The sequence below is a fragment of the Rhinoraja longicauda genome, chromosome 20, assembly GCF_053455715.1.
Source record: "Rhinoraja longicauda isolate Sanriku21f chromosome 20, sRhiLon1.1, whole genome shotgun sequence".
Lineage (NCBI taxonomy): Eukaryota > Metazoa > Chordata > Chondrichthyes > Rajiformes > Arhynchobatidae > Rhinoraja > Rhinoraja longicauda.
The window spans coordinates 33,968,152-33,990,386 of NC_135972.1; the positions used below are offsets into that span (position 1 = coordinate 33,968,152).

General features: G+C 41.8%; 1 protein-coding gene across 3 annotated transcripts in view; it reads left to right on the forward strand.

The window, feature by feature from the left end:
• The first annotated feature begins 9,964 nt into the window (after positions 1-9,964).
• Positions 9,965-22,235, forward strand: part of msrb3 (methionine sulfoxide reductase B3) — a 117,710-nt gene continuing 105,439 nt past the window's right edge. The window contains exon 1 of one of the 3 annotated variants that reach the window (XM_078416645.1): positions 9,965-10,083. In XM_078416645.1, coding sequence (XP_078272771.1) covers positions 10,002-10,083 — 82 coding nt within the window. In that variant the 5' untranslated portion in view covers positions 9,965-10,001. The remainder of the gene's footprint in view (positions 10,084-22,235) is intronic. The other 2 variants (XM_078416644.1, XM_078416646.1) reach the window with 2 other exon arrangements.

Consider the following 22,235-nt stretch of genomic DNA (forward strand, 5'->3'; position numbering starts at 1 on the left):
CCGAAAAGAGTCGGCTAAAGTCCAGGAAAAGCTTCCTCAACGAAGTTGAACCAAATGCTGAAGCTGAAGGTAATGGAGTTGCATTATGGGAAGAGAGACTAGCCAATCTCCCATCAACGACATCCATGTCCATAAGTGCTAAAGAAGAACTTCCTCCTAGGCCCGAGTCAAGCTGGGCTGAATGGAAATGCCTCAACAGACTGAGAGCTGGTACTGGTCGTTGTAAAGCCACTCTCAAGAAGTGGGGTTATATAGACACTGAAGACGTCATCTGCATATGTTGCACTGAACCACAAACTATAGAGCACCTATGGAGATGTCCTCTATTGGAGCACGAATGCAAAGCTGAGGACCTCACAGAGAACAGTGATATTGCTAAGAGTTGTGTTCAGTTTTGGCTGAAATACAATATCTAGCATGTGTGGACACGATAAGAAGAAGACTGGATGAATGTAAAAGAGAGTTAGATAGAGCTCTAGGGGCAAGCGGAATCAAGGGATATGGGGAGAAGGCAGGCATGGGTTATTGATTGTGGATGATCAGCCATGATCACAATGAGTGGCGGTGCAGGCTTGAAGGGCCTAATGGCCTCCTCCTGCACCTATTTTCTATGTTTCTATGTAGGGCAGTTCAATGTTACACGGTATGCTTACTACCATTTTCAGATTGATATCATTACACATCAACAGGTCACTTTGAAATCAGTACAAAGGAACACTGTGCACATATGATGCACTGCTTGACTAGAGCTTGAGGAGAATATTTTAATATCAGAAGAGTAGATATGTTTGCTTTCCACATCACAATAAAGTTACAAATAATTTTTAAGTGGTTGGGGACTTTGAATGGACTGCGTGAACCACAGAAATATGTTTGTTCTGAACTGGATTTACACCACATCTAAGATGAATCCAAATGGATTTGCAATAGCCTTTTAGCATCCTTTCAACTTTATTATGTTCTTAGTAGTTTTACCTCAACTTGACTTGAGTTTGAGTTTAGTCTGAGCTTAGTTTATTGTCACGTGTACCGAGGTACAGTGAAAAGCTTTTGTTGCGTGCTAATCAGTCAGCGGAAAGACAATACATGATTACAATCGAGCCATTCACAGTGTACCAATAGATAACATGAATAACGTTTAGTGCAAGATAAAGTCCAATACAGTCCGATCAAAGATAGTCCGAGGGTCTCCAATGGGGTAGACAGTAGCACAGGACTGCTCTCTAGTTGTTGGTAGGATGGTTCAGTTGCCTGATAATAGCTGGAAGGAAAACTGTCCCTGAATCTGGTCATGTGCGTTTTCACACTTCTATACCTCTTGCCTGAGGAGAGAAGAGGGAGAGGCCACGGTATGACTTGTCTTTGATTATGATGGTGGTCTTGCCGAGGCAGTCAAGGACTTCTAAGGTACACTGCTGTTTTCAGTTGATGCACACCGAATATCACTTTGTACCATTAGATACTCGTTCCCTCAGTATTGAATTAAATCAAGGATGATCTGTGACCTAACAATACTTTTCACTGTCAGAAATATATCAATCTTATATTTAAATTTACAATTGTCCTGTCATCAATTGCCATTAGTGGAAGGACTTCATAAATGTGCCCTTTACATGTGAATGAGCTTAAACTTCTGAAAGGCCTGCCTTGAAATTTTAGACCTAGATTCTCCAAGCAGCGGAAATAGTTTTACTCTATCTACCCCATCAGTTCCCCTTAATACCTTGCAAACGTCAATCAATTACCAACGTGTTGTTTGCCACTCCAAGTGGGAGTCATTTTTCCATTCCTCTTTGTGCAGTTCTTACCAACCGGAAGAAACTTGGTGGAACACAGTTTACACTGATATCAAAGTCACTGGTGTAATATGAAACAAAGCATTTTCCTGCCATTACATTAAGATATAATCGTTATCAGAAATCAAGGGGCATTGATGTATTACTTTCCTGAACAGACTGCCAGAAAAAGAGATTGCTTTACACATTCACTTCTGTGTGTTGTTCAGATTGTTTCCAGCATGCAAAACAATTTGTCAGTCCTGATTGATAACATATTTATTTTTCATCCAACATATATGATAACTTCATTGGAATTTGACAAGGAATCGGAGTCAAGAACTCTCATTAAAACCTGCAATTACCCTTCTTACGTTCTCCCTCCAAACCTTAGTCTTTGTAACTTACTTACAAAGGACCAGAAGGACACTTCATGATTTTATTTTGTACAAGTTATTAAGTTTTTTTCATTTCTCTTGCCTAGTTAGACACTTCCATAATTTTAACATGAAGCAAAAATTATGCGTATAGATTGATTTATGCCCGGATAGGGTACCATTGTAGTGCAGCTGTTAATGAGGATGTTAATCATAGTTCCAGGAGCATGGTTTCCATCCTAACCTGGAGTGCTATCTGTTTGGAGTTTGCATGTACCATCCGTGATCATCTGGGATTTCTCCCATATCCTACAAACATGCTGGTGAGTAAATTATCCCCACAAAGGTTAAAAGAATGAATGAAGAATTGTTGAGGATGTATGAGAGAGAACAGGTTTTAGTGGCATCAGGTAATAAGGAGGGATGAAATGGGACTAATGGGATTGGTTTCTTGGGAGCCAACTTGAACCTGATGGGCTGAATGACCTTCATTTGTGACAGGGTAAGATACAAGATGTGTACAGAATGTGAACCAATGTGAATGTGAATAAAATAAAATCTTACTGTTAAGTGTGTATCACTCTTTAAAGGTTCACACAGTCTCTGTGAAAATGTACATAAAACAAGAAATGTATTACTTGTGCCAGAACCTAAAAATGAACCGAGTGGGTGAATGGTCTAGAAAGGATCTTCAAAGTAGCAAAGCACTATAACTTCTTCCAAGAAAGCAACAATATAGTTTCTCTCCATGTTCAATATTTTCTCCACTGATTAGATATTTCATTCCTTATAGTCTTAAAAACTATCCCGTTTATGATTCTATTAGAATTGAAATACAATTTAAATAACTTTAAAATTGATTTGATCCTAGCAAGAAATTTAATCTGAATATTTTGTGACCTTTTTTTCAAAAGTGGCCAATGATCCTTCTAGTGATATTCAAATAAAAAATTGCTAACAATGCAAGGAAAACCTCTGGCCATTTTTAAAATGTTCGGGCTAAAACAACAAGTGCTCAAATTGATTGATAACCCCTGACTCTCAGTCCGAAGAAGGGTCCCGACCCGAAACATCATCTATTCCTTTTCTCCAGAGATGCTGCCTGGCCCGCTGAGTTACTCCTGCATTTTGTGTCTGTCTTTATCTGATATCTAGATACTTGAGCTTTCAAGCAAGAAACTATGGATGACAATCAGCAGAATGGACTTCACCTTAGCGCATGTTTCGCTCAGGTACACAGATATTAATTATACGTCTATTTTCCCTTTTCAAATTAAACTAACATATAGGTCAAATAATTTGGATATAGTCTAATGGATGAATGGCTGTATGGTAACTCAAATTTCACTCTCCCTTAATTGGTACATGTGACAATAAATTGAATCTTGAATCTTGAATGCACTCAATGAGGATATGTTTTTAATGCTTATGCTTAGCTCATGCTGTGCACATTTTACTACATTTGTGGTGTGTTCCCACCAGCAGTAATGCAATAGTTACTGCTGCTCTGTTCTTTCTACAAACAAATAAATCTTGCAGTAATAAAATGCCACACATTGACAAAAAAACCAATTAAGCCAATTATTGAATGCTGGAACTGACTAAATTAAGACAGACTGGTATTTCCTCCCAACTTCTATGATTGATCAGTTCCTTCACACTTGAGAACGTTGTGATTCCCCCTCCCCCTTTTGGTTATGGTGATGCTTACAGAACAGAGGTGGTATGTTCATTGCTTTTCCTGCCTGTCTTAATGCTTCTCAGGATGTGATCTCCCAAACTGACTTTATCCCCCTCCTGTAGTCTTGATCTATCCAGATTGTGAGTTTCATGAGACATTGCAATTGAGCTTGACTGCTAATTCAAATATTCCTGTACATTAAGTGAATTAAGATTTTCTGCAACGCATCATTTGTTCTTTGTAAATAAAATCACACCAACCTTTGCATTTAAAATTCACAAAAAAAATGCTCAGGAAAGAATGCTTGCTAAATAAAGTCACATTATCATCTAGATAAAGTACAATATCTTACGTGTTACTTTTCTTTATACAACACAGAAACAGGCCCTTTAGCCCACTATCACATTAAACATTAAACATCCATTTACGCCATTCCTACATTAATCTCAACCCTTAATGTATTCAGTGAATACATATTATTATTGTATGAAGGTAATTGCTCAGAGTCCAATGAGTCTTATGGTTTCTACTTCTCTCAAAATATTATTAGAATTTCTGTAAGCAACAACCATACTTATAGAGGAGCATATCATAGAAATTACAGAATCTTATTTCAGTTACAGGATCATAGAAGGCAATTTGGTCGATTGCATTCACACCAGATCTCACACTAGTTCCACCCTTCCCTCTGTTCTCCACTGACCACCATATATTTATCCATAGGTATACTGTATCTCACTCTTTTACATACTTTTATTGTGGACTATGTTGATACCATTATTATACAAATTTCCTCCAATGATGTTTACATTCTGCCTTGGTAGTAAGATCTATCATTGGTCCTTATTGATCTATTCCAGGAATTTCAACAGTTAAAGGGGAGGGGGGGAGGGGTGGATTTTAAGATTTCCTTTTTCCATTAATTACAATTCCTTTTCCAATTTAAAAAACAGGTTTTTTTAAACCTAGACAATATTTCCATCCTCTGCATGAAAACCATGTTCAAAATAAATTTCACATAGCTAATTTCTGTCAGTCATGGGTAAGTTTATATATTTAAAGTTAACTCACTAATGGGTGGTTAATCTACTGTTGATGATACTTAACACATGGCAAGGACTTTTCAATGATAAATATGTGCACTTTGCAAATATTTACTGCCTAAGCCCTTGAACACCAACGTGGAGGACAAGCACATTGTTAATTCTTTAGTAGCAGCTGGCACGATGTAATAAAGGGAATGTGCATTGCAGTCTGATACTGCTCATATGCCCAATTAACCTTCTTAACAGGTAATCATAAAGAAAAAATCTTTATTGAGAAGTACTACAGTAAATGGTGTACAAGTTGAGTTTCTGGATATTTGTTTGAAGGAGTAAAAATTGAAGGTGGACATATGTTTGTGGGATTAACACATTATCCTACAAAATTATGTTTGGAAGAAGTCCATGTGTATTTTTCAAAAACTATTGATTGATTTTTGTATTTTCAAGGCCGTTCATACTTTACTAAAGTCAGTGAAGCAATAATATTGAAAGATACAACATAATCCATTACTGAAGGATTTAAACAGAAGTGATATTTTTTCACAATTGACCTAAAATATATAGGGAAATGTCTAAATATATTTTAAACACAAGATAAGTGTTTTACCAAAAGTTTCCAAAGAGCAAAGGTATGAGTTATGCAATAGATTTTTTTAATAGTATTACTTGTTAATGTCCATGCTTGGGGCCATACAGGTTTCTTAATTTGAAATCATTACATGCAGGCAATCATAAGAAATGTTAATGGATTTACAAAGAAAGATTTTAAACTGCATCATGTGTTAAACAAACCAAGCCACTGCTTCAAACTATATAAAAGATTATTGTTTTGTTTAACAGAAGGCACTCAGAATGCTTATTATTTCAGTTAACAGCAAGAAATGAGTTGTATGATGAGAAAAAATTGAAATACATGGTGAACATTTTAGACTATGATGCATCTTCAAACATACCTTTATTAAGTGATCACCTTGTTTGGCCAGAGAGCCAGCAATGTATAAAAATCTTAACTGGAAAAATGAAGATTTTGTTTTCTTAAGTATTTTAATTGATAGTCTACAGATAATCAAAGCAACATAATTTCAAATAGAAATGACAGCGATCAATCATTTCTTATTTCTAAAGAGTGAAAGAAATAATGCTGTTACTGAAAAGTTTATACATCAATGTGTGATTCATAAGATAAAGTAGAAAATCTTGAACCGATAAATTTACACGTTCATGACTCATTTAATAAGATTATAAGACATAGGAGCATATTAGGCCATTCGCCCATGGAGTCTACTCTGCCATTCGATCATGGCTGATCTATTTTTCCACAATACCATTCTCCTGCCTTCTCCCTGTAACCTTTGATGCCCTTTCTAATCAAGAACCTATCCATCTCCGCTTTAAAAACATCCAATGACTTGGCCTCCTCCTCTGGGGCAAAGATTCACCACCTGTTGCCTGGGGTTTGGAGAAAAAGATGATCTAGTCACTATAAGCCACTAATATAATGCTGAGAAACAATTGAATGAGAATAACATTTGGAATTAAATCTTGCTGAGCACAACATTTTCTTGAGATAAAGAAAAATGAGTCTATTTTAGAATGAAAAGTTTCATTTAAGCTGACAGAATTTGGACAGAATTTATCTGCTTTGGATTAAATTAATAATGACAGATCCATATGTTTTGCTGGTCTGAAGACAAGTGGAAGAAGAAATCAAAGTTACAATTAAAAGGTCCTTCAAAGAGCTTTTCAAGTTCATAAAATCAATAAAATTAAAAGCAGTCAAGCAGGTCCATTCAACATATGTCTTGTTCTTCTAAAGTATTTTAGTCTTACATTCATTCCCAGGATCATCTAGAGGCACACAGTTCATCATTCTTTGAGCACTTAAATAACATTAGTTAGTTGCCAATGAAGCAATCTGTCAAATTGAGACTGTAAGTACAATTGTAGTCACTCCTTCTTGTAGCACCTGGGCTATTTAATCAACAAAATCTGTTGATCAAAACAAATATTCGGGCAGTTCTTCATTAAGAATGCAATTTACAAATTATAAATAATTTTCCTGTTAAGATACTTGGCATTTTTTTTACTACTAATTGAGCCATCCATTTTCAGGATTAGTTATGAATTGCAGTCGGTGGCTGAGCCAAAGAGCAATTTGGAAACAAGTTTGAAAATATACCAGCGGAAGAACAAATCTACATTAACAAGCACAGCAAGGATGATGAACTGATTGGCACAGGTGGGGACACGCAGAGAATTTTGGATGAGCTCAGGGGAGAGGGTTTATGCAAAATGCTGTAGGTAAGGATTTAGTCTCCTTCCTTCGTCCATGTTTCAAATGTTGCATCACTGTCATCGTCCGTCCTGAAAAGGGCACAAGCATCCGGCGACAATCAGTGGGAGCCATCACTTGTGCAGTAGATGATGGTGGTAGCAGAATTAGCTCAGAACACTTCCAGTGTCCAGCCCCGCGACGTGGACGCTTCTGCTATGAGGCCACGGGTTTAGTGAAAATTCCTTATTAAGCTTCAGTGAATCGAGAATGAAAAGCCTGTCTTTATCCCTCTACTTATTTGGGGCGAATGTATGCACAAGGTTGAAATTGCAGAAAGAGTCTTGAGCATATTGGAGCTACAACATTCATGGTGGGGCCATTGGACTAATGATAATTCTGACCCCTTCAAGCCAGAGGCTGAATAAAGAAGATAGACACAAAAAGCTGAAGTAACTCAGTGGGACAGGCAGCATCACTGGAGAGAAAGAAGGAATGGGTGACGTTTCGGGTCGAGACCCTTCTTCAGACTAGTCAAGGGAAAGGGAAACAAGAGATATAGATGATGACGTAGATAAAGAACAATGAATGAAAGATATGCAAAAAAGAAATGCTGATAAAGGAAACAAGTTGTTGGGTGAAAACAAGAAGTTGGTGCGACTTGGGTGGGGGAGGGATAGAGAGAGAGGGAATGTCGGAGTCACGTGAAGTTAGAATAAAGAAGTTGTGGCGGTACCCGGGGATTAGGCCACTCCCTGGATCATCCCCCTCGGCACGGGTTGGACAGGGCTGGGGAAAGGACTAGTGCTACGGGGTTTGCCTGAAGGGGCGAGAGAGATAACTGGTGCTTGAAACTGAAGAGAGTGTGGATGTTCTGTTGCTGGATTAAATTACTGTTAATACCTACCTGGCGTCTTGCCTGATTCCTACTGCGTCCAGACCCACTACAAAGTCTTATTAAAAACACAAGAGGCCCATGCAGGGAACTGGTGGTAATTTTGTGAGCATGAATGTGACAAGTAGTCACATAAAGATCAATGTTGTTGTTCATTTTTAAATATTTAAAGGCATGCTGCTTGAGGAGCAGCTCATGCTGAACATAATTGTTTATAGGGTGGCAAATGGTGCAGTGTGGAGCTGCTGCCACGCAGCGCCAGAGACCCGGCCTCGATCCTGACCTCGGGTGGTGGCTGTGTGGAGTTTGTACGTTCTCCCTGTGACCACATGCGTTTGCTCCGCTTTCCTCCCACATCCCAAAGTCGTGCAGGTTTGTAGGTTAATTGTTCCCAGTGTCTAGGGAGTAGATGAGAGAGTGGGATAACATTGTCCTGGTGTGAACGGGTGATCAAAGGTCGGCATAGACTCAGTCCGAAAGGCCTGTTTCCATGCTGTATGTCTAAACTAAACGTGATTGTTTGCAACTTTGCCATCGTGTGTCAACTTTCACTGGAATTTCACTCCTGTATACGCATTACAAAGACCTTATGTTACCATTTCCATCGTAATGTTTATTTTTTACTCTACCTCAGTTTATCTGGTGAAACCATGGGTTTGGTCTAATAAGCCTTAATTATTCCAATATTCTCAATGCTGCTTTCTCATCTTTCACTAACAAAACTGTTACTAACCTGTGCTGATCAGGTACCATGCTCCCTTTGCCTGTTAACATGCATTTGCTCTGAGATTATGAATACTTCAACTGTTACATTTTCATCCTTATGTTTAAATTACACCTTAAATTGCTCCTTAGCTTTGTCCCATTTCTGTGACCTCCTCTAAATCTGCAATCCTATAAGAACGCTGTAATTCTCACACTGTGTCTTCTTGTATTTCTTTAACCCTTTCATCATGGAACGCGCTGCTAGGTGTTGGTGGTGGAGGCAGATACAATAGTGGCATTTAAGAGGCATTGAGAAAGGCACATGTAAATGCAGGGGATGGTGAGATATGGATCATTTTGCAGAGGAGATTAGTTTGACTTGGCGTAATGTTCAGCATGGACATTGTGGGCCAAAGGGTCTGTTCCATCTGTCGTTACTGTCTATACTATTTGAATATTCAGATACTAACATTGATACTCCTGTTCTATCCCTCGTTACTGTTTACACTCTTTGAATATTCAGATACTAACATGTGTCCATGAACGTCATCCTTATAACATTTTTTAAAAGCTGGCTTCTGGACTAGGATTTTGTGCATCTGGTCTAATGGATCCTTCCTTTGGCTTGGAGCCAATTCTTGCCTTCGCTGCGAAAGACCCATGGGATGGCAAAGGTGCTACAGCAATGCAAGTTATTACATAATTTTAAAATCATAACACTGCCTCATGGAGCCATGATTCTCCAGGATTTATTGCAGCGTCCTCAAAATTGAGCCAGGATTCTCCAAAATTCTCCAGGATTCATTGCAATGTCCTCAAAACAGCCGTTCCAAACACCAGGAACTTGCAAAGCAGACCTTACTTTTGCTTAGCTTAAATTTGGATTTATGTTGCTGATGTTTTTTAAAAAAGGCATTCAAAATTTAACAAAAAAATAGAAATTCAGCAACAAAAAAAACAAAACGTACACACCAGATGGGTGAAGGAAGGATTATCGACAGCTTATTTGGCATGCACTGCAATAAGTCATGCCAGTTGAAATGATATCAAGGCATCATTCTCTGCAAATTGTGACCAACAAACTTTTTAAACAACACATTCTATGTCAGAGTACTTTCGCAGAACCTTGGCCAAGAAGAGGGATACTGACGGTGGCCGGTGGCCAATGGTCATATTTGGAGTTGTTGGGCAGTGGAATTTCCCACAGTGCTTCTCGACGTGTTATCTAAGCCACGGAGGAGGAACTCTCGATGAATCGGAGACAGGGCGGCCGGCTTCATCCATTTGTCATCGTTTTGCTGCTTCTGACCTTGTTCGCACCACAGGCGCCAGGTAAGCGGTGTCCTGAGATGAGAGCACACAGGGTGTGTGTGGTGGATGTGTAGCGAGGGCTGGCGGCGGCAGTGCTCTCCCCACCCAGTCTGCCGCCTCTCCCAACACCTAAACAACATGAGAGAGAGGGAGAGAGGGAGAGGGAGGGAGAGAAAGGGAGGAAAAAAAACCAACCCGACGGCGTTGCAAACGTGAGAACAAATGTGCAAGCGGATTTTTGTTTCCCTCTCTGCCATGACACGGAAAGTTTGTAACTTTCAGAAGGGCATCCCCCCCCCCGCAGTTAGAGGAGGGCCGCTGTTGGAGCCCCCCCCCCTGCCCTGCCTTGTCCTGACATGAAGTCGGATGTTGCCCGGGCTCAACTGCGCAGCGCAGCGCAACGCAACGCCACGGAAAGGTCGCTTCATCGTGCTCGATGTGCACTTATCAAACCACTGCAAACTTGCTGCGATTGCCAGAAGCAGCTGTTAACACTTTTGTGTTTTTTTGCAGACCCGTCCTTAGCTGAACCCAGATATAAAAATCCCCTTGCGTTTTTTTGTTAAAACTCAGGGCACATCATTACCCAAGCCTTGAGCGTTTTGTATCAGTTGGTTCAATATTGCCTCCTCATCCAAAGTGTTTCAATATGTCACCGATAACGATTGAGGTCCGCCAGAATCGCAGGCAACGATTTTTCAATAGATAATAGACAATAGGTGCAGGAGGAGGCCATTCGGCCCTTCGAGCCAGCACCGCCATTCAATGTGATCATGGCTGATCATTCTCAATCAGTATTTATTCACAAAATGCTGTCGTAACTCAGCAGGTCAGGCAGCATCTCGGGAGAGAAGGAATGGGTGACGTTTCAGGGTCGAGACCCTTCTTCAGTCTGAAGAAGTCTGAAGAAGGGTCTCGACCCGAAACGTCGCCCATTCCTTCTCTCCCGAGATGCTGCCTGACCTGCTGAGTTACGACAGCATTTTGTGAATAAATACCTTCGATTTGTACCAGCATCTGCAGTTATTTTCTTATTCTCAATCAGTACCCCGTTCCTGCCTTCTCCCCATACCCCCTGACTCTGCTATCCTTAAGAGCTCTGTCTAGCTCTCTCTTGAATGCATTCCTCTTTCTTCGTTTTCATCTTCGTTAGAAGCGTAGTTTAGCTGTAAAGCATTTGGAATTAAAATTAATTATTTTGGATTTAATCTTTGGGCATACAGTTTGAGTTAACTGTAAATAATTTGCAGTAGTTGCAATAGTTGCACACCCAACACAACCAGTTCCACAAAAGGACACACAGACAGTGCTGGAGTAACTCAGCAGGTCAGGCAGCATCTCTGGAGAACACGGATTGGTCACATTTCAGGTCGAGCCCCTTCTTCACACTCGCTTTTCTCACTTTCCCCCCCTTCTGATATTGTTTTGTGAGCCCCTCTCTCGCTGCCCCACCTCTGTGATATTTAGTTCTCCTCCGCTCTGACAGGAGTTTTGTGAGACCCTTTCTCATTGCTTCCCCCCTCTTGTGATATATTCTTTGCTCCTACAATGTGTTCCAAATTATTTAATCCTACTTGGCAACTTTTTCACATGGAGGGTGATGAGTACATAGAATGGGCTCCCAGAGGAGGTAGTTGTGGCAGGTACTATATCGATATTTAAAGGGCGTTTGAACAGGTGCAAGGATAGGAAAGGTTTAGAGAGAGATATGGGCCAAAAACAGGCAGGTGGAACCAGTGTAGATGGGGCATCTTGATTGGCATGAGCAAGTTGGGCCGAAGGGCTTGCCTCCATGCTGTGTGACTCCATGACCTCTACTTATGTACTTGCAGATCAACAACATAATACCACCGAGAGATTTTAAATGGGGAAGTGAATGAGATCATATGGCTGTAATCTAATACATTAACCCCAATTCAATTGTTAGCAACAGAATGCACCTACATTTTTAATTTGCAAAGTTGAGTCTCTTGTCGGTAATTTTTGGTTCAAGTCAGGTCAAGTTTATCGTCGAATGCACAAATGCAGTGAGATACAGGAACTATGAAAAATCTTGCTTGCAGCAGCAAGGTTAGCACATAGACCCAGACAACACACAAAAACATCAGTCATACATAAATTATACGAAATCTGCAATACAGTGAAAAGAAAAAGACTATGCAAAAAAACAGGACATTAGTACAAAACACAATTAGAAAGCAAGTAGTGAGTGGTAGTGTGAGAGGTGGTTCATAGTGTTCCATTGCTGAGGTGGGATTGGGGTTGCGCAGGTCAGTTCAAGATGGTTGTAGGAAGTACCTGAAGCTGGTGGTGTGGGACTTCAGGCTTCAGTACTTCCTACATGATGGTGGCAGCAGGAGGAGAGTGTGCCCTGGACAGTTAGGATTCTTGATGATAGATGCTAACTTATTGAGGCACCACCTCATGTAAGTGCGTTCTGTGGTGGAGAGAGCTGCACAATGGTGGCACAGCGGTAGAGTTGCTGCCTTATAACACCAGAGACCCAGATTTGATGCTGAGTATGGGTGCTGTCTGTCTGGAGTTTGCACCTTCTCCCCGTGACTATGTGGGTTTTCTCCGGGAGCTCCAGTTTCCTCGCACATTCAAACAACGTATAGGTTTGTAGGTTAATTGGCTTCATGTAAGAATTATAAATTGTCCCTTGTGTGTAGGATAGTGTTAGTGTATGGGGATTACAGGTCAGTGTGGATGGCGGGCTAAAGCTCCTGTTTTCGCACTGTATGTCTAAACTAAATTACTCTAAACTAAACTAATGGACCAGGCCATCACTCACTGGAGCCTCACCCATTCCTGCAACAAGGCTGGAATTGCCTTACCAACCATGTTGCAACCAGTCAGGATACTTTCCATAGTACATCTGTGCAAGTTTGTTGGACTGTTATAGACAATAGACAATGGGTGCAGGAGTAGGCCATTCGGCCCTTCGAGCCAGCACCACCATTCAATGTGATCATGGCTGATCATTCTGTTGGGTGGCATGCTAAATCTCTTTAAACTTCCAAGAAAGCAGAGGTATTGAGGTGACTCCTTCATGATTCCATCTACGTGTTGGGCCTAGGATAGGTTATCCGAGATGACAAAAGTGAGTGGTTTTGCAGATAGTGAAGATGGTTGTGAAAGACTGCAGCAGGATCTGGATTGATTGGCCAGGTGGGCGGAGGAATGGTTGATGGAATTTAATGCAGAGAAGTGTGGGATGTCGAACAAGGGCAGGACCTACAAAGTGAATGGTAGGCCTCTAGGTAGTGTTGTAGAGCAGAGGATTCAAGCAGTACAGGTGAAGGTCGAGTCGCAGGTAGATAAGGTGGTCAAAAAGGCTTTTGGCACTTTGGCCTTCATCGGTCTTGAGTATTGAGTATAGAAGTTGGGAGGTCATGTTGCAGTTCTATAAGACATTGGTGAGACTGCATTTAGAATATTCAGTTCTGGGCACCATGTTATAGGAAAGATATTGCCAAGCTTGAAAGGGTTCAAAAAAGATTTACGAGGATGTTGCCAGGACTAGAGGGTGTGAGCTATATGGAATGGTTGAATAGACTGGGACTCTATTCCATGGAGAGCAGGAGGATGAGTGGGGATCTTTGAATGCAAAATCTTGAGAGGGATAGATGCACAGAGTCTCTTGCCCAGAGTAGGGGAAACGAGGACCAGAGGACATAGGTTCAAGGTGAAAGGGGAAAAGATTTAATAGGAATCCGAGGGGTAGCTTTTTCAAACATAGGGTGGTGGGTGTAAGGAATAAGCTGCCAGAGGAGGTAGTTGAGGCTGTGACTATCCCAATGTTTAAGAAACAGTTAGACAGGTACATGGATAGGTCAGGTTTGGAGGGATATGGACCAAGCGCGGGCAAGTGGGACAAGTATAGCTGGGACTTTGTTGGCTGGTGTGGGCACGTTGGGCAGATGTGGGCCCAAAACTGCTCACAATGCTCCAAATGCTGTGTGACCAGTGCCCTATAAGGCCTCAGCATTGCATCCCTGGTTTTATATTCTAGTCCTCTCAAAATCAATGCTAACATTGCATTCCCTACCCGAAAAGTCACCCATCCTTTTTCTCCAGAGCTGTTGCCTGACCCGCTGAGTTACTCCAGCACATTGTGCCTGTCTTCGGTATATACCAGCATCTGCAATTCCTTTCTACACTAACATTGTATTTGCCTTCTTTACTACTGATTCAACCTGCAAATTAACTTTTTGGGGATCCTGCACCAGTACTCCAAAGTCCCTTTGTACCTCCGATTTATGAATCCTCTCCCCATTTAGAAAATAGTCTACACCTTTATTCCTACTACCAAAACGCATGACTGCATGAATATGTTGCATTCCATCTACCACTTATTTGCCCATTCTTCCAACCTGTCAAAGTCCTTGTGCAGACTCCATGCTTCCTGGTCCGCAGACTTGGCTGAATGGCCGACTCCTATTGTCTATAATTTTATTTATCACAGGAAGGAAATTACAAAAACACAAAATACATGAAACAAACAAAATACATGAAACCCTCGTCCTTTCACCTTCCCAGGCACTTCTTAGTCATAGCAAATCCACTTACTTCTGCCCATTGACTCACTTGAATTTCTGGCATCTTGCTGGTTCTTCTGCTGTGAAGACTGATGCAAAGAATGTATTCAATTCGTCTTCCATTTCTTTATTCACCATTACTACTTCTCCAGTGTCATTTTCCACGTGTCCACCATTGCCTCTCTTTTACTCTTTGTGTATCTGAAGAAATTCAGATATCTTGGGGAGTTTTTCTGATTTGAATGGCCATTACATTGATTTGGTGACATGACGATTAACTAAAAGAGATAATTATTTCTGTAAAACAAAGAGGCAGTTTAAATGTCAGATGACGTTGCTTTGAGCAAAGAGGAGGGGAAATCTACTTCTCTCTTCCGCCAAAAGCTTGGACAAGCTCTATTTTGAGGGAAAAAAATCAAATGACCAATTTTATTTTTAGGATACAGGACCAACGTTGGTAAATGCATTAAGGCGTAGTTGAGTCATGACCTGATTGGCAAAACAAACTTCAGAGCCTGATTGATCTACCTTCGTTGGTTGATAGTATTATCATAATAGGATGTGCCAGGTGGCTAGATTGTGGGAATGAAATGTTGAAAGTAAAACGGTAATTACTGCTCTAAGGCTTTTACCCCTTTTAAGCATTGTGTCTGATGGTTGACATTTCCCTTCGGTTTCAATGATGTTTGTAGAAACTTTCAGAATCAGTCTGGAGTAAACAGTCACCTTTAATGGAGTTCTTGACTCTTACTGAGTTTATTTAATAATTCAAACAGTCATAAGACAAAGAGCCCTGATACTATCTGAGATATCATTTTACAAAACAGTTTGGATTAAGTTCTGAGTCACTTATCGTACAAAATGGCTGAAATGGGTTTCTTTTATAAAAAGATGAAAAGATTACTGAAGGATCACACACCTGTTTTGAGCTACCCCGTTCCATGAGTGAATTAATAATAGCCTGTGATAGTTATACTGGTGTTTCTCTAAAAGGAAAATAAAGCATTCAATGCTGTGTGCAACTCTGGTTTAGTAATAAAAAGAAAAGCACTTTATTTTATGTATTTCTTGCCTTTAGTTTAGTTTGACTGTATTGACTTTAGTGCCCCGGTTCCCAGCCCTGTCCCTGCTGATATTTAGAGCTTTGGTTTGTAATGAGAAAGCATTCCTGGAACAATTTCACCACATATGATTCAGTTTGGGTGGGTCAGGTTACACCTACATTCAGCTGGAACAGTCATGTGCTGCTGTCTGGCTCCCCCGTTGGATTTTCACCAGCAAAACATGGCCAAATGAAAGTGCTTCTTAAAGACTGTGATAGTCCAAGCACTATCGACACCACGTATTTGCTGACATGGCGCCAGCAGCAATTTCAATTCCACAGCATAACTTTTCTTTTAAACATTTAATTAAGAGCTCACAATCAATGTCAGTTTATTCAGAGGGGTGGGCCATCATAGAAACATAGAAAATAGGTGCAGGAGGCCATTCGGCCCTTCGAGCCAGCACCGCCATTCATTGTGATCATGGCTGATCATCCACAATTAATAACAAGTGCCTGCCTTCTCCCCATATCCCTTGATTCCACTAGCCCCTAGAGCTCTGTCTAACTCTCTCTTAAATCCATCCGGTGATTTGGCCTCCACTGCCCTCTGTGGCAGAGAATTCCACAAATTCACAACTCTCTAGGTGAAAAAGTTCCTTCTCACCTCAGTTTTAAATGGCCTCCCCTTTATTCTAAGACTGTTCTGGACCCCTGGTTCTGGACTCGCCCAACATTGGGAACATTTTTCCTGCATCTAGCTTGTCCAGTCCTTTTATAATTTTATATGTCTCTATAAGATCCCCTCTCATCCTTCTAAACTCCAGTGAATACAAGCCTAGTCAATTCAATCTTTCCTCATATGACAGTCCCGCCATCCCAGGGATCAACCTCATAAACCTACGCTGCACTGCCTCCATTACAAGGATGTCCTTCCTCAAATTAGGAGACCAAAACTGTACACAATATTCCAGATGTGGTCTTACCAGGGCCCTATACAACTGCAGAAGAACCTCTTTAATCCTATACGCCTATATTACTTCTTTACTCCTATATCTGCCAACATCCAGTCTTATTTTTCTGATAACACATTTAGTGATAATATATTTTTATGCAAAATAGTACAACAAAAATGCTTCCACAGTAACATTTGTTTTCCAACTTTACAACAAATCAAATAGTGTCAGGACATAGGACAGTAACTGGTAGAGCGCTGGAAGGACATTGCGTTCAAGTCTCTACTTCCCTGATAGTGGCAACCCAAGTAGATAGGCTGGTGAAGAATACATGCTTGCCTTCATAGACAGGGCAAAGAATATAAAAGTTGGGATGTTATGTTGCAGCTTTACAAAACGCCGGTTCGACCACACTTGGAGCATTGTATGCAGTCCTGGTTCCCACATGACAGGAAGGCTGTGGTTGCCATGGAGAGAATACAGAGGAGATTTGCGATAATGTTACTTGGAAAGAAGGACCTTAGTTGCGGGGAGAGATTGGATGGGTCAGGTTTGTTTTCCCTGGAACAAAGGAGACTGAGGGTTTACCTGATATAGAGGTATATAAAATTCTAAGTGGCATAGACAGGGTAGATGATACCCTGTAGTTGGGATATCACAAAGAAGAGAGTATAGTTTTAAGGTGGGAGGAAGGAGTTTCCAAGGGTTATTTGAGGGAAAAATGATTGTACCCAGCTTCACAATCCAGAGAGTGGTTGATATGTGGAACGCTGTCAGAGAAAGTGATGGAATTGGATGCAATGACTGCATAACAAAGGTGTAGACAAGCGCTAGAAAAGACAATGTACAGAAAAATACAGGCCTAACGCTGGCAAATGGGATTAATGTTGATGGGCAAACAATTCTGTACATGATAGGCCGAAGGATCTGCTTATCTGCTATACTACTTTATAACGCTATTACATAATTGTTCTGTAGTAAGTTTTACTGTAAAACAGTTACATTAAATACAAATTGCGTAGCAATGAACAAAAATGTTTTATAAGATGGTTTCTCCATAGTTTACTATGGAGTTAGAAACTAAGCTGGAATTATGCACTGTTGGAAAATGCCCCGACCTTTATTTGGCACTAAACAAACTGTTTAATCAAAAATGAACACAAATTGGAGAAACTCAGCGGGTTAGGCATCCCTAGAGAACATGGATGGAGACATTTTGGGTCGGGCCCCTTCTTCAGACTGATTATGGTGAGTGTGTGCTGGGAGGGAGGGGGGGTGGGGAGAAAGCTGGAAGAGAGGAGGTGCGGGACAAGCCTTGGCAAGTAATAGGTAGATACTGGGGAGGGAGGGCGAGATTGATAGACAGATGGTTAGATAAAGGCCAGAGATGAAAAAAGGGAAGTGTGAGACAGAAGGATTGAAGCATTGCGAATTATGAAGCTAGAGGAAGGAATTTAGGTGGGAGGTGAGAGGGGGGGGGGGGGGGGGAGGGGAGAGAAATAGACGTAGTTCAAGATGGGGCACAGGGCAGAGAGTGCGGGGAAGAAAGGGGATGGGTTTTTTAAGATACTTCAATTTGAAGGATTCATTGTTTATGCTATTAGGTTGTAAGCTACCCATGTAGAATATGAGGTGCTGTTCCTCCAGTTTGTATGTGACCTCACTTTTATATTCTATGCCCTGCGCTATGAAGGCAATGTAGAAGGCTCGGGACAGAAAGGTCAGTATGGGAATGGTTATCAACTGGGAGATCCAGTAGGCCTTGGCGGACTGAGCGCAAGTGGTTGACAAAATGGTCGCCAAGTCTATGCTTGGTCTCACCAATGCAAAGGAGGCCGCATTGAGAACACTGCATGCAGTAGATAAGGTTGGAGGAGGTGTGCACAAACCTCTGCCTCACCTGGAAGGATGCTGAGGGCCCTGGATGGAGGTGAGGGAAGAGGTCATAGATTCATAGAATGATACAGTGTGGAAACAGGCCCATTGGCCCAACTTGTCCACACCAGCCAATATGTCCCAGCTACACTAGTCCCACCTGCCTGCGTTTGGCCCATATCCCTCCAAACCTGCCCTATCAATGTACCCGTCTAACTGTTTCTTAAATGTTGGGATAGTCCCTGCCTCAATTACCTCCTCTGGCAGCTTGTTCCATACACCCATCATCCTTCATGTGAAAATGTTACCCCTCCAATTCCTATTAAATCTTTTCACCTTAAACCTATATCCTCTGGTCCTCAATTCACCTACTCTGGGCAAGAGAATCTGTGCATGTACCCGATCTATTGCTCTCATGATTGTATACACCTCTATAAGATCACCCCTCATCCTCCTGCACTCCAAGGAATAGAATCCCAGCCTGCTCAACCTCTCCCTATAGCTCACACCCTCTAGTCCTGGCAACATCCGCGTGAATCTTCTCTGTATCCTCTCCAGCTTGACAACATCTTTCCTATAACATGGTGCCCAGAATAGAACGCGACACTCAAAATGCGGCCTCACCAACAGTACAGGGACAGGTGTGACATCTCCTGCAGTTGCAAGGAAAATTATTGGGGAGTGGATGGTTTGGGTGGGGAGGGATGAGTGAAGCAAGGAGTTGTGGTGGGGTTGGTCTCGGCAGTGGCAGAAAGGGGTGGGGGTGGGAAGATATGAATGGTGCTGGGAACACTGCTGGTTAGCGGTGACCAGTTCTGGCCCTTGCCCAGCTGTGTCCAGTCCTCACCGCTGGGGAATGCGCTCTTCATTTGCTGCCTGAAGAAGAAGCACAGCTGAATGGTTGGATTTCCCGAGGTGAGGGCGAGGGATGGAGCGATAGGCATCTCTGATGGTCCTATATTAGTGGTCAAGGGTGTTTAATCCTCTGGTGCTGCAGGAAACATATTGGTGGTAGTTAGGGAGTGATGTCTTCAGACTGGCTTTGGTAAAGGGCCCGTGGTACGGTACGCACACCCTCTCCAAGAACGGAAAGCCTCATCTTGGGAGCAGAAGTGGCGGAGGCGAAGAAACTGAGAGTACGGGATCGCCTCTTTGCAAAAGTCAGGGTGGGAGGACACTGGAGATGACAGAATCATTTAAACAGATTATCCGATCATTACCGAAGATAGACACAAAAGGTTGGAGTAACTCAGCGGGACAGGCAACATCTCTAGAGAGAAGGAATGAATGAATAAGTTTATTGGCCAAGTATGTGCATATACAAGGAATGTGCCTTGGTGCTCCGCTCCCAAATGACAACACAAACGTACAGTTAACAATTAAGAATAAAGCATAAACACATCAAAACAATAAGGATACAACTTTATGGTCTAAACATGTGGGTGAAAATAAACCAGAGCAAAAAAGAGACTACAGACTTTGGTTATTGAGTAGAACTACTACTTGTGGAAAAAAGCTGTTTTTATGTCTGGCTGTGGCTGCTTTGACAGTCCGGAGTCGCCTTCCAGAGGGAAGTGCTTCGAAGAGTTTGTGGCCAGGGAGAGAGGGGTCAAAGATGATCTTGCCCGCTCGCTTCCTGGCCCTTGCAGTGTACAGTTCGTCAATGGGGGGAAGGTTGCAGCCAACAACCTTCACAGCTGTGCGAACGATCCGTTGCAGCCTCCGGATGTCGTGCTTGGTGGCTGAGCCAAACCAGACCATGATGGAGAAGGTGAGGACGGACTCAATGATAGCAGTATAGAATTGGACCATCATTGCCTGCGGCAGATTGTGTTTCTTCAGTTGCCGCAGGAAGTACATCCTCTGTTGGGCCTTTTTGACTGTGGAGTCGATGGTGGCCCCCCCATTTAAGGTCCCTGGAGATGATGATTCCAAAGAACTTAAATGACTCCACAGTTGTGACTGTGTTGTAATTGATGGTGAGTGGGGGGAGGGGATGGGGAGCTCTTCAAAAGTCTACAATTAGTTCCACTGTCTTGAGAGCATTGAGCTCCAGGTTGTTGCGATGGCACCAGGACGCCAGCTGTGTCACTTCCTCTCTGTAGGCAGATTCCTCCCCATCCTGGATCAGTCCAATCAGGGTTATGTCATCCGCAAACGAGGAGCTTGACAGAGGAGTCTGTGGAGGTGCAGTCGTTGATGTAGAGAGAGTAAAGGAGAGGGGAGAGTACACAGGAGAAAGAAAGGAAAGGAAACAGGCCATTGTATGCTGTTTGTATTGGTGAAAATGATAAGATAGTGCGACTTGGGTGGGGGAGGAATAGAGAGAGAGAGGGAATGCCATTTTCAGCCTACAATGGCCTGTTTCCTTTATCATTGTTACTTTTTTGCATATCTTTCAATCATTGTTCTTTATCTCTCCATATCACTGACTATATCTTTGTTTCCCTTATCCCTAACCCGTCTGAAGAATGGTCTCGACCCGAAACGTCACCCATTCCTTCTCTCCAGAGATGCTGCCTGTCCCGCTGAGTTACTCCAGCTTTTTGTGTCTATCTGCGGTTTAAACCAGCATCTGCAGTTCCTTCCTACACACCTGATCATTACCACCTGGCTCTTTGTCAGCAAAATTTGTATGTCCTGTCAAATTTAAATCAAAATTCTACTTTTAAAATTCTTGGAACTTCTGGTGGATGTGTATTAATTATTCTAACCAGAATAATTACAGGCCTTTTAAAACATTTATAGAATTCCATTCTTTATTCCTTTTTAGCTTTGCGTTTTGAGTCACTGAACACAATATAAAGAAACACTTCTTGGAGCCATGACTGCTGGCATTGGAACAATGAAATCTTACTTGCTGCAGCTTTACAAGCCCATAAACCCAACAGCACAAAATAAATGCACAATAATCAATGATACATTTAATTAACAATCAGTAATACTTGGTAATGAGGCCATAACAGTGCAAAGCCAAATGTCCACAGTGTAACCAAAACAAAGTCCAGAGTGAGCCTTAGTTGCTGAGGTAAATTTGAGGTTAGTGTTGTGCAGTGTTCAAGCATCTGGTTGCTGGGAAGAAGCTGTTCTTGAATCTGGAGGTCACGGCAGCCCCCTGTACCTTCTTTCTGATGATATTAGCAAGATGAAAGCTTGACCATGATTGTGTGGGTCATTGATGATGTTAGCTAGCTGTTGATCCCTTCGATGATGGGGAGGTCAGCCTCCATGATGGAACAGGCAATATCTACCATTTTCTGTGGTCTCTGTTCTTGGGTGTTCAAGTTACTGAATCAGGCCATGATGCAACCAGTCTACATGCTCTTTATCTTATACCTGTAGAAGATTGATAGAGTGAAAGTTCTTTCAAGGAACAAGGTGAACTTCCTTGTGATTGCATTAATGCGCTGGGCCAAAGTATACACACCCAAGAACTTGAATCTGTTGCCACAAAATGCTGGAGTAACTCAGCGGGACAGGCAGCATCTCTAGAGAGAATGAATGAATGAATGAATAAGTTTATGAATAAGTTTATTGACCAAGTATGTGCACATACAAGGAATGTGCCTTGGTGCTCCACTCGCAAGTAACAACGCGAACATACAGTAACGGTCGAGATCCTTCTTCAGAGATGCTGCCTGTCCCGTTGAGTTACTCCAGCATATATAACCATATAACCATATAACAATTACAGCACGGAAACTGGTCCATTAGGCCCTACCAGTCCATGCCGACCACTTTCTCTGACCTAGTCTCATC